This window comes from Anomaloglossus baeobatrachus, chromosome 1, assembly GCF_048569485.1.
Source record: "Anomaloglossus baeobatrachus isolate aAnoBae1 chromosome 1, aAnoBae1.hap1, whole genome shotgun sequence".
Classification (NCBI taxonomy): domain Eukaryota; kingdom Metazoa; phylum Chordata; class Amphibia; order Anura; family Aromobatidae; genus Anomaloglossus; species Anomaloglossus baeobatrachus.
The window spans coordinates 651,169,318-651,182,236 of NC_134353.1; the positions used below are offsets into that span (position 1 = coordinate 651,169,318).

The 12,919-nt window shown below is 44.5% G+C and overlaps 1 protein-coding gene across 2 annotated transcripts in view; it reads left to right on the forward strand.

Annotated features, from left to right (window-relative positions):
* Positions 1-12,919, forward strand: part of PARP2 (poly(ADP-ribose) polymerase 2) — a 169,918-nt gene that overhangs the window by 48,680 nt on the left and 108,319 nt on the right. For both annotated transcript variants that reach the window (XM_075319918.1, XM_075319919.1), the window contains exon 3: positions 1,088-1,224. In XM_075319918.1, coding sequence (XP_075176033.1) covers positions 1,088-1,224 — 137 coding nt within the window. The remainder of the gene's footprint in view (positions 1-1,087; positions 1,225-12,919) is intronic.

The window sequence follows — 12,919 nt, forward strand, 5'->3', positions numbered from 1 at the left end:
ATCTCCTCCCTGGCATGTTGGAATGGTGTCGGTCTCCGTACGGAGAATAGCTTCCCCTTTAGACCTTCCCCATTGTGACCTATATAGGTATGTTAAGTATTGGGAAGGGGTTAAAAGGCTTTCGCCTCTTAATGAGTTTGGCTCCTTTTTCTCCAGCCATGGGCCAGAAACAGACCTGCACTCCAGACCTTGCCCGGCATCCACTTTCCATGAGTTACATTAACTTCTATGGCATAAATGATCATTTTGTTAGGTACGCCCTGTGCTGCTTTAGCTCCACTGTCTCGTAAACAAAAATGACTGAAGACTGGTGTGAAAACACCAAAAGTAGTAAGAGTTCCACAAAAATTGCGATATTTGAAGCCGTTTATACCAAAAGACTAGCAACCTGCTTATGAATGGGTCATTGAGGGCTGCGGGCACCTGTGTTTCATATATACAGGCTTCCCATGGACCGGTGTGCTCCATTTCAAGCAGAATTTACTTTGTCCTATTCTGATCATATTGCACTGAACAGGCATGCCCATTTAAGATTAGGAAAATAGACCCTGGCCACACAAAAAGCATCTGTGTGCAAAACGCACAACATTGTATGACTGCAGCCGTGATCCTGGCCAGAGAAATCTTTCATCCATGGCCAACTTTCCAGCCGCGAATTATGTGGGTTCTCTGCTGTGCCAGAAATGAGGGTATGAAACGTAGACCCCTTCCCACCACAGTCCTCAGTCATTATGCAAGGCCTTTTTTTTTTCTTAGCCAATTGCTTCCACATAATTACGATCTATTTCCGTTGGATACAAGTTGTGGGACAGATGTAGTCATCACTCACAAATACACATATACGGGGACGGTTACGCTGTCGGTATGTTTTGAAACCCCACAAATAAGGGTAGAATTATACAAATTGAATGCAGATGCTGGCACAATTGCTGATGAAAAGGGCCTTGTCCTAGTGAGCCACAGAGCCCATGTGAAAGCTTTGCTTTTCCAGTGGTGTATTTTCATGGCTCAATAAAATGTTAGATCCGTTTGTGGATTTCACACGTCCATTCCAAATTGAGTTTAAAATGTGTGGCTTTTGTTTCAGCACTGGCAAGCATTCTGTGACCATCTCACCCGAGGCGGGGATCTCCCTACAAGTGGATCTGAGAAATATGCTGCAGAAGAATAAGAAGAGCGGCTACCAGCGACCTATACGACTTGCCGTGAAAGAGCAGGATCAATGTAAGCTTGTAAACAAAGGTTCATTTTTTTTTTTATTTTTTTTTATTTAAAATTTAATTTTTTTTGTTTTTAAAAAAAAAACAACATTTTTTGGAGTTGTCAACAAGTAATCACAGAAATAAAAGCATACTCAGACATTTAACAATTCTCATCCTTTTTGACATTTTTCTGTCATGACATTATATATACAGTACAGACAAAGTTTGAACACACCTTCTCATTCAATGAGTTTTCTTTATTTTCATGACTCTAAAAATTGTAGATTTACATTGAACGCATCAAAACTATGAATTAAAACATGTGTCATGCAATACAAAGTGTGAAATAACTGAAAATATGTCTTATATTCTAGGTTCTTCAAAGTAGCCACCTTTTGGCTTTGATTACTGTTTTGCACTCTCTTGGCATTCTCTTGATGAGCTTCAAGAGGTAGTCACCGGAAATGGTATTCCAACAGTCTTGAAGGAGTTCCCAGAGATGCTTAGCACTTTTCGGCCCTTTTGCCTTCACTCTGTGGTCCAGATCATCCCAAACCATCTTGATTGGGTTCAGGTCTGGTGACTGTGGAGACCAGGTCATCTGGCATAGCACCCCATCACTCTCCTTAGTCAAATTGCCCTTACACAGCCTGGAGGTGTGTTTGGGGTCATTGTCCTGTGTAAAAATAAATGATGGTCTAACTAAGCGCAAACCGGATGGAATAGCATACCGCTGCAAGATGCTGTGGTAGGCATGCTGGTTCTGTATGCCTTCAGTTTTGAATAAATCCCCAACAGTGTCACCAGCAAAGCACCCCCACACCATCACACCTCCTCCTCCATGCTTCATGGTTGGAACCAGCCATGTAGAGTCCATCCGTTCACCTTTTCTACAAAGACACGGTGGTTGGATCCAAAGATCTCAAATTTGGACTCATCAGACCAAAGCACAGATTTCCACTGGTCTAATGTCCATTCCTCGTGTTCTTTAGCCCAAACAAGTCTCTTCTGCTTGTTGCCTGTCCTTAGCAGTGGTTTCCTAGCAGCTATTTTACCATGTAGGCCTGCTGCACAAAGTCTCCTCTTAACAGTTGTTCTAGAGATGAAAAGGTGTGTCCAAACTTTTGCTCTGTACTGTATATTTGGAGTTTTCAAATTGGGCAACAAAAACCCTAAATTAACCTTTTAACATCAAAACATAGGGGTTCTTTATAAAATGTAATTTTTGAGTTAAACCATAAGTTAATTGTCCTCACTATGTATTAGTGCACAACGTTTTCTGTATGATTCTGAAGCGGTCCTGTGTAAATGCTGCAGAGAACACAAGCTAAAGATGGACCTGATCAACATGAAATTACAGACAGCGATTAGAAGCTTAAAACATAACTTTTTTAATAATCTGCTCATCAATAAGTGACGACTCGCTGCATAAAAACGTGAACTAAAAACTAGCAAATGAACCACTAGGCCTCAAAGCTCAAATTGGGCCTAAGTAGCACATAAGGCACATCAGACAAAAAAAACATCCCATACTAAACACACTCAAAGTGAAGTGGTTTAAAAGAACCCCAAATACCCATAAAGAAGGAACCACCCTCATATGTGGTATATGGGTTTAAATGTAATGGGACTGTATACAAGTATAAACCAAACCTTTTTAAATAACCAGAATACCACCCTTCACCGTCATAGATGGATCCCGTTCAAAGAAAGGAATGGTCTTACCGTAAATTAATGGGCATACCTATACCATGCAGACCAAAAGCTTCATATTGGTGACCATCAAGTGGACCTTGTATATACCAATTATAGCTCAAGATCCAGCTTGTCAAAACTGTAGAAGAAACCGCATGCTCCCAACGTGTTTCATATATACTATTCATCAGGGGAGTCTCTTCATAATAGATGCTCTGCATCCCGTCAGTGTCAAAGATACTGACCTTCAAAGAAATAGATTGCCCCATACAGACAAAGATGTCCAGAGTAGACGGACGCCAAATAGAATGTGCCGCCATTGTGTGTTTTAGTAATCAATGTCCTTAGTCTACTTGTCTTCAGCAAACTATTTGTGGTCTATCATGTGCATCATCATTAAAAGAGACTTTCTTTGACAGCCGCATAGACCTATTTGATGCAACGTGCCCAGTATTGTCTGAACACTGACAGTCTGACACCCACCCATGTAACCTCTGCAGCAATTCTGGCAGCACTCATATATGTCTATTTTGAAAAGACATCCTCTGGATATCATGCTGAGCATGTGCACTCAACTTCTTTGGTTGACCATGGCAAGACCTATTCCGAGTAGACCCGGTCTTGTTATGCCACTGTATGGTCTTGATCACCGTTCTACAGCTCAGTTTCAGGGTGTTGGCAATCTTCGAATAGCCTAGGCCATCTGTGTGTAGAGCAACAATTCTTTTCCTCAGATGCTCAGAGAATTCTCTGTCATGAGGTGCCATGTTGAAATTCCTGTGACCCGTATGAGTGTGTGTGTGTGACCGATAACACCAAAATTCACACACCTGCTCCCTGTTCACACCTAAGATCTTGTAACACTGAGTCCCAAGACATCGGGGAAGAGAAAATGGCTAATTGCATCCCTAAGTAAAAAAGGAAAAAAAAGACCCAATCTCTCTTGTTGCCATCAGTTTTGACATTAATGTCTGTGTTAGCGGGCACACCAAGGCATAACGCATAATAGGCAGGTGCCAGTTCTCGCATCATGACATGCTATATTTATCATGGCTTTAAACTGTCACTGGAAAACACAGTGACTGCTGTCACTGACAGGTGACCGGCACAGCCAGAGATGCGGTGACCCATTTCTGCAGTCGATCTGAATGAACTATCACAGCCTGTGATTGGCAGCCGATGCTGAAATACCAGCATTTCCCACAGTATCACCGCTGGAGCTCTGATTAGCAGACTGCTGACCTCCTGCAGTAACAGCCAGGGCTGATGGCAACGCTGCCCCTGGCTGATTAACCCTCTAGATGCCACAGTCGAGAGCGATTACGGCATTGAAGGTTGTGAGAGGGCATGCACTCCCCTTCTCACCCCCGTTGGCACCCTTACGATGAAATTACGGGGAACCTATGATTGTGGTGGTAAATGAAGGTCATACAATTTGACCTCCTGGTGTGCCAGGTATAGTGGCCTGTTAGCCCCAACCATAGGCTTGGGTCTAAAGGTCCAGTCACACTAAGCAACTTACCAGCGATCCCAACAACGATAGGGATCGCTGGTAAGTTGCTAGGAGGTTGCTGGTGAGATGTCACACTGCGACGCTCCAGCGATCCCACCAGCAACCTGACCTGGCAGGGATCGCTGGAGCGTCGCTACACAGGTTGCTGGTGAGCTCACCAGCAACCAGTGACCAGCCCCCAGTGCCGCGTGGAAGATGCTGCGCTTGGTAACTAAGGTAAATATCGGGTAACCAACCCGATATTTACCTTGGTTACCAGCGCACGCAGCTACACGTGCAGAGAGCAGGGAGCAGCGCACACTGAGCGCTGGCTCCCTGCTCTCCTTCTTACAGCACACATCGGGTTAATTACCCGATGTGTGCTGCAGCTACATGTGCACAGAGCAGGGAGCAGCGCACAATGCTTAGCGCTGGCTCCTTGCTCTCCTAGTTACAGCACACATCGGGTTAATTAACCCAATGTGTGCTGCAGCTAAATGTGCACAGAGCAGGGAGCAGCGCACAATGCTTAGCGCTGGCTCCTTGCTCTCCTAGTTACAGCACACATCGGGTTAATTAACCCAATGTGTGCTGCAGCTAAATGTGCACAGAGCAGGGAGCAGCGCACAATGCTTAGCGCTGGCTCCTTGCTCTCCTAGTTACAGCACACATCGGGTTAATTAACCCGATGTGTCCTGCAGTTACATGTGCACAGAGCAGGAGCCGGCACTGACAGTGAGAGCGGCGGAGGCTGGTAACAAAGGTAAATATCGGGTAACCAAGGACAGGGCTTCTTGGTTACCCGATGTTTACATTGGTTACCAGCCTCCGCAGAAGCCGGCTCCTGCTGCCTGCACATTTAGTTGTTGCTGTCTCGCTGTCACACACAGCGATCTGTGCTTCACAGCAGGACAGCAACAACTAAAAAATGGCCCAGGACATTCAGCAACAACCAACGACCTCACAGCAGGGGCCAGGTTGTTGCTGGATGTCACACACAGCAACATCGCTAGCAACGTCACAAAAGTTGTTCGTTAGCAGCGATGTTGCTAGCGATGTTGCTTAGTGTGACGGGGCCTTAATAGGCACTTTTGAGTTAAAAAAAAAAAACCAAACAAACAAGAAATTGTGTTTGTAATTAAATTATCAATACCAGTGACATATAAGATCCACAAAATTAAGAACACGTAAAAGTTCAGTTTCTAGTGATTATTTAGATCATCAGCCCCCTGTTCCTTTGAACTGTGGTGGATGTAGAAAGTAGCGGCATGTAGCCTATATCTCATAGGCATATCACGATTTTATTTCTTTTATCAACCACATCTTTTGCCTTTTGACTTAATTGTGGTTTATTCAAATAGTAGTAGCAGGGTTGTTGGTTCTTATTTCGACAGCGATACATGTTCATACAGCCTATATCCAATAGGTAGATTATTGCATTTTATGTACCGCAACCTATGTCTGACTGAACTGCGGTACATTTGAGAGAGAACAGGTTTGCTGGTTCATGTGTAGACAGCTATATATGTTTATGCAGCCTATATTCAAAAGGCATATTATCGTATTATATAGAGATTGAGATTGGCTTATGGATTCAATGAAGGAGGAAATATATGTGCTATAGACACTGCAGGATGTTCATTTGGTTCAGTGTTATTCAAACAGCATTGGTCTCAGTTGCTCTATTGAAACCACTAAGTAGAGCTGTCAAAATCTGTGTATATGTTTAAATGGATGACTATATATCAAATGGAGACGACCTGTAATCCTCCGTGAATGTCGGGCTTTATCAAACTGATGCTTCTTGCAGGGCTGATGATATCCATCAATAGCTCAGTGATCCCGTATTCCACGTATGACTGTTACCTGCAAAAGACCACCTCTCCTGGGTGCAGGAGCTGCCAAATGTCCATTAGAGGGGAGATATGAATGAAAACTCACTGGTAGCGTAAATCACTAGACGCGTTTCCAAATCCCCAAGGTCTTTTTCACTACTGAAGTGATTTGTTGTTCAGCAGATTTTTGTGTTTTTTGGAGGAAAATGTGGACCAGAACATTTGTAAGCCACTTGTAATCTACACCAGCACTAACTAATGCTTAACAAAGCCAGAATAATCAAAGAATTATGATAAACACAAATAACAAAAAATGTTATAAGAGAAAAACTCTAGTTATATCCATATTTGTGCTATTTTACATGTCTTATTTTTATTCTTTTACATGGACATTATATTAAAAAATTAACTCCATCACTATTCCTCAAGCTTCTTCTCTAGATCATTGGACGGGATAGACTGAGGAAATAACTAATGTTTTTTTCTATCAAATAGTTTGTTTACAACACGTACACATGCCACATCTAGAAAAACCTATTAGAAATGACAATAAGGAATTAAGTTTTGATCTAATTGTTTGCGTTTGTCTAAGGCTGTATGACGAATATTAGGCTACTTTCACACATCCGGTTTTTGCTCTGTGGCACAATACGGCGCTCTGCAGAAAAACCGCAACCGTTTTTTTTGCCGCCGGTTGTGATTTTTTTCTGCATAGACTTACATTAGTGCCGTATTGTGCCACATGGGCTTGCGTTCGGTCCGGTTTTTGCCGCATGCGGCAGATTTAGCCAATGCCGTGGCCGGATGGAACGTTGCCTGCAACGTTTTTTGCTCTGGCAAAAAAAAACGCATCGCGCCGCATCCGGCCGCTGCGGCGCATTTTTCAATGCATGCGTATGGACGCAGGATGTGGCGCGATGCGGGAAAAAACCGCATCCGGCCGCCGCATGCGGTTTCTTCCACTGCGCATGCTCAGTAGCATGCCGCAACCGGAAAAAAACGGGCGGGCCGCATGTAAAAACTTATGCAAAGGATGCGGTGTTTTCGCCGCATCCGTTGCATAGGTTTCACAGCCGGATTGAGCCGCACTGCTCAAACCGGATGTGTGAAAGTAGCCTAAGGCCTCTTTCACACGTCAGTGATTCTGGTACATTTGTGCTTTTTTTTTTTTTTTTTTTTTTTTAAACGTACCAGAATCACTGACATACGCAGACCCATTATAATGAATGGGTCTGCTCACACGTCAGTGATTTTTCACTGCACGTGTCTCGATGCGGTGTACCCGCGTGTGCGTGATTGCCGCACGGAGACATGTCCATTTTTTTCTGGGATCACTGATGTCCCACGGACCACGCAGTGGTGTGGTCTGTGAAACACGTGCCAGAAAAAAACGTGCTTTTAAAATAAACATTTTAACTCACCCGGCGTCCAGCGATGTCCTCTGCAGGCTCATTATTGTCGCGCATATTCATGATGCGCAACACAGCCGACCCGGAAGCAGCTGCTGCGGGGGTCACCACCGGCCGGATGCTGCACCGCGGGAGCGATCAGAACCATGGAGAGCGGGAGCGGGCGCAGGTGAGTTGATTACTAAGTGCAATCACGGGCCACGGAGAACGGAGCCCGGATTGCACTTAGACAACCCACGTGTGCCGTGATTCACGGCACACGCAGGGACATGTGCGTGTTTTACACGCCAGTGAAAAACGTCAGTGTTTTTCACTGACGTATGAAACTGGCCTAAGATGGCTAATTCTTGCTTCTAAATTGCTCACTTAGTATTTGTGCTTCTCTCAAATATCAGAACTGACTATAAGGGACATTTAGAAGCTATTGGGGAAGATGACAACTAGAAAAAATTAAACTATTTCTAGTAACATCTTTGTGAAAAGTAATACATATTTATTGATTATTAGTAACAGAGTTCTTAAGATCTAGGAATTCCAGAGTCGATACTAATTTTAGGTGTAAAATGTAAATTCCAGCGGTCTGCTGCAAGCAGCTTGCAGCGATCTGCGCACATATCAGCTGATTTGTACAGCTGACGTGTGCCTGCCAGGCACGAGCGGAATGTTATCAGCCCATGCCTTTTAACTCCTTAAATGGCGCTGTCAATACGTGACAGCGCTATAATTGCGACAACGGTAAACATTAAGGCTATGTGCGCACGTTGCATAATTACATGCAGTTACGCTGGGCTTTGTAGCGCAGCGTAACTGCCTGCGTCCCCTGCATAATCTATGAAGATTATGCAGGAGCCGTGCGCATGTGGCGTCTTAGAGCGCAGCGCTTCAGCTGCTGCCCGAAGCGCACGTTCTAAGAAGTGACGTCACTTCTTCCGTGCGCTTTGCCTGCAGCCCCTGCTCTGTCTATGGGAGGAGCTGCAGTCAGAACGCATGGAATCGGCTTTTTTTTTCACTACGGACATTTTCTGCAGTGATTTTAAGCGCACATGTGCTCTTCAGATCGCTGCAGAAATTTCTGCAGTGACTGTACGCAACGTGCGCACATAGCCTTACTCACGGACGATACCTGGAAGTCACATGACGTGATCACGTGACTTCCGGTGGTTGCCATGGTAGCAGTGTCATGTGATTCCTGTAGCTCACATGACTCCCTTCCTGCGTCACACAGCCGAGAGCTTGGGGAGACCGGAAATGAGCATATCTGGTGTTTACAGCTGTATAGTTGTGATCAGCAGATATGGCAGAGCGATCAGACAGCTGATCCATATAGTCCTGTAGGGGACCTAGTAAAATAAAATTAAAAAAAAAAAAAAGTTAAAAAAAGATTTAAAACAAAAAACCTAAGTTTAAATCACCTGCCCTTCGCCCCATTGAAAATTAAAGGGTTAAAAAAATATAAAATCAATTAATCTAATCGTTAAACGGCGTAGTGGCAAAAAAATTCCAAACGCCAAAATTATGGTTTTTTGGTGGCACAAATTTTGCGCTAAATGCAATAACAGGTGATCAAAACGTAGCATCTGCGCAAAGTGTTAAAAATTGTCAGCTGGAAACACAAAAAAGCCGTCACTGAGCCATAGATTCCAAAAATTAGGCCGCTACGGGTCATGGAATATGGCGTAAAATGTGCACCACTTTTTTGGACAAATCTTTGATTTTAACCCCTTAGATAAAAGTAAACCTACTCCATATTTGGTGTCTAGGAACTCGCACCGACCTCAGGCATCACACCCACACATCAGTTTTACCATATAGTGAAGACGGTGAATAAAATATCTCAAAAACATTAGTGCAATAGCACTTTTTTTGCAATTTTTCTGCATTTGGAATTTTTTTTTTTGCAGTTTTCCAGTACACTATATGGTAAAACTCATGGTTTCATTTAAAAGTACAGCTCATTCCGCAAAAAAAGAGCCCTCACATGACCATATTGACTGAAAAATAAAAAAAGTTACGTCTTTCTTTCGGGAGAAGAATGGCGAAAAAAAACGGAAAGTGCAAAATCGGCCGGTCGTGAAGGGGTTAAATTCATCACTTTTGTCTAAGAATTGTACCAACTCAGCTTGGGACTTATCCCAAATATAGATGTGTATTTGTGCCAGAGCACCACACCCACCTGAAGCTGTGGTATAACCGCATATTTTTCGCAGTGGGACATAGCTGGGGGCCAACTTGGTACCCATCGCAGACCCCTCCTTTTTGAATACAAAAATTCCCACGAAAATAAAAATTGTTTAAATACATTTGATAGCCTCAGTTTTTGTTGTGTGTAAATTCCTTTGCGGAAAAATTTATGTCCCTGCCTCCGGGGTTTGGGTTGTTATGTTCTCTATATTGTCTGACACGTGCTGATTTGTAGAATGTTCTGTTTTGGTATCCAGTAATATTTGTAATTTTGTGAAACCTTCCTCCTCTGTAAAAATCTGAGGTTTCAGGGTGTTTTTTTTTTTTCAGATTTCTGATTTGTGAGAGAGACTGTTTAAGGCCCTGTGCGCACTGGAAAATGGAATTTTCTCAAGAAAATTCCGCAGGTATTCAAAGATTACCGCACACGCGGTAAAAAACGCGGCAAACCGCACCCAAAAAACGCATGCGGTTTGCTGCGGTATTGCCGCGGTTTTGCTGCGTGCGGGTTGGTATGTGCTTTATTGCATTCAATGCAATAAAGCACATTGGGGAAAAAAAAAGAAAAAAAAAAGTCATTTCATTCTGAGATGGAGAAATAGACAGAGGGCTAGATAGAGGGAAGGCTAGATAGAGGGAAGGCTAGATAGAGGGAAGGCTAGATAGAGGGAAGGCTAGATAGAGGGAAGGCTAGATAGAGGGAAGGCTAGATAGAGGGAAGGCTAGATAGAGGGAAGGCTAGATAGAGGGAAGGCTAGATAGAGGGAAGGCTAGATAGAGGGAAGGCTAGATAGAGGGAAGGCTAGATAGAGGGAAGGCTAGATAGAGGGAAGGCTAGATAGAGGGAAGGCTAGATAGAGGGAAGGCTAGATAGAGGGAAGGCTAGATAGAGGGAAGGCTAGATAGAGGGAAGGCTAGATAGAGGGAAGGCTAGATAGAGGGAAGGCTAGATAGAGGGAGGGATAGATAGTCCCTGTGAGTACACTCTGCATTTCTCCCGGTCGGCAGTGAGTTCACATTACCGGCCGTGGGAAATGCCCTGTGGTTACCTCTGCTGTCTCGCTGCGAGGCTGCATTCAGCAGTGTCTGTGTCAGTCGCGGCTGGATACAAGCATCGCAGGACGCCGGAGCTGTGGATTACGTCGGAGCTTTGTTTCGGGAGGGGTTAATAAAAGGGTGAACGAGGCTTATTTCTGTTTTATTTAAAATAAAGGATTTTTCTGTGTGTTTTTTCACTTTACTTACGGGTTGATCATGTCAGCTGTCACATAGACGCTGCCATTATCAAGCCTGGAGTTAAAGGCGGTGATCCGCCACCATTAACTCCTTGTATTACCCTAACTGCCACTGCTACACGGCAGCAGGAAGAGCTGGGGTCAGTCCGGTACTGTGGCATAATGCATGCGACAGTCCCAGGGCAGCTGCGGCTGATATTCTCGGCTGCGGGAGGTGGGAGGGAGGCTGGGGACATTAACCCTGCCCCTCTCCCTCCCCAGCCTGAGAATACCGGGCCGCCGCTGTGTTCTTACCTCGGCTGGAAGGTAAACGTGGGCTCCGCTGTATGTGTTTTGTTTTCTATATTTCCGTTTGCTTTCTATGTGTGTTCTATATGTCTGTGTCTGTGTTCGATGTCTGTGATGTCTGTGATGTCTTTACTCTCTGCTCCACTTCCTCTTCCTGTCATAATGACATCACTTCCCTGCAAAACCGCAGACAAGCTATGTACATTACCGGAGGTAAACCGCGAAATACCGCAGGGAATAACGCAGGAAAACGCAATGAACCGCACAGAATTTGCTGCCTGCGTTATTCCCTGCGGGATTTCACGATTACATTGTAGTCAATGGAGTGAAATCCTGCAGCGATGTGCGGAAAAGAAGTGACATGCAATTGGTTTTGCTGAGGGAATCCCGCAGCAAAACATGCAGCTGTCAAAATCCGCCTAGTGCGCACAGGATTTTTTTTTCCCATAGGTTTTGCTGGTGATTCACTGCAGAGATGTTATGAACATTTTCTGCAGCGAAACATGCAGCAAATCCGCAGAAAATCCGCGGCAAAATCCGGTAAGTGCGCACAGGGCCTAAGTGTTCATGTCAGTGTTTTTTTTTTTGTTTTTTTTCCATTTTCAAATTGGTATGGTTTGGTATGATAACATGATTGGCAAAAACTGCGATTTTGCCAGCACTATATAAAGCCGCTCATGCTTGCTGCTTACTACACCTCAGCATTGAGCGTCTGTAATGTTGGGTGCATGTGTCCCGGCTTCGGAGTGGTTCACCGCATGTGATCGGAAGTCGTCCACCGTTCCGTTTATGCGCACTACTCAGAAGACGGGTGTGCGCAACAAAAAAAACTTTTCTATACATTTGTTTTTGTGACAAAACAGAATAAGGCTAGGTTCACACACTGCGTTTTTCTGACGCTGCGTTTTTGTGCGTTTTATTGCGACAAAAACGCACCCGCGGCAAAAAAACTTGGTTTTGGATTTGGTGCGTTTTTTTGCTGCGTTTTGCTGCGTTTTTGCTCACTGCGTCTTTATGCGTTTTTTATCAGTGAACAATGCCATTAAAGATTGTTGAAAAAAAAAAAAAGGTGTGATGTAATTTCCTTCTTCAATATGTTCTTCATTCTCCACTAGTGTATGCAATAGAGCAGACAGCTGCAGAACTACAAGGCTCAGCATGCTCCATCCAATAGTGTATGCAGGAGAGCAGACAGCAGCTGCAGAACTACAAGGCTCAGCATCCTCCATCCAGGACTGTATGCAGGAGTTTTTGCCCCCAAAAAAATGACGTGGGCTTCGCCCAATTTTTGAGTCCAGCCGGGTACAACTAGGCAGCTGGGGATTGGAATCCACAGTGCAGGGTGCCCATGCATTCTGGGCACCCCCGCTGTGAATTGCAGTCCCACAGCCACCCCAGAAAATGGCGCTTTCATAGAAGCGCCATCTTCTGGTGCTGTATCCAACTCTTCCAGCTGCCCTGATGCCGGGTGGCTCGCTGGGTAATAATGGGGTTAGGGCTAGCTGTATATTATCAGCTGGCCCTAAGCCCGAAATTCATGGTGTCACGCCAATATTAGACATGGCCACCATGAATTTCTAGT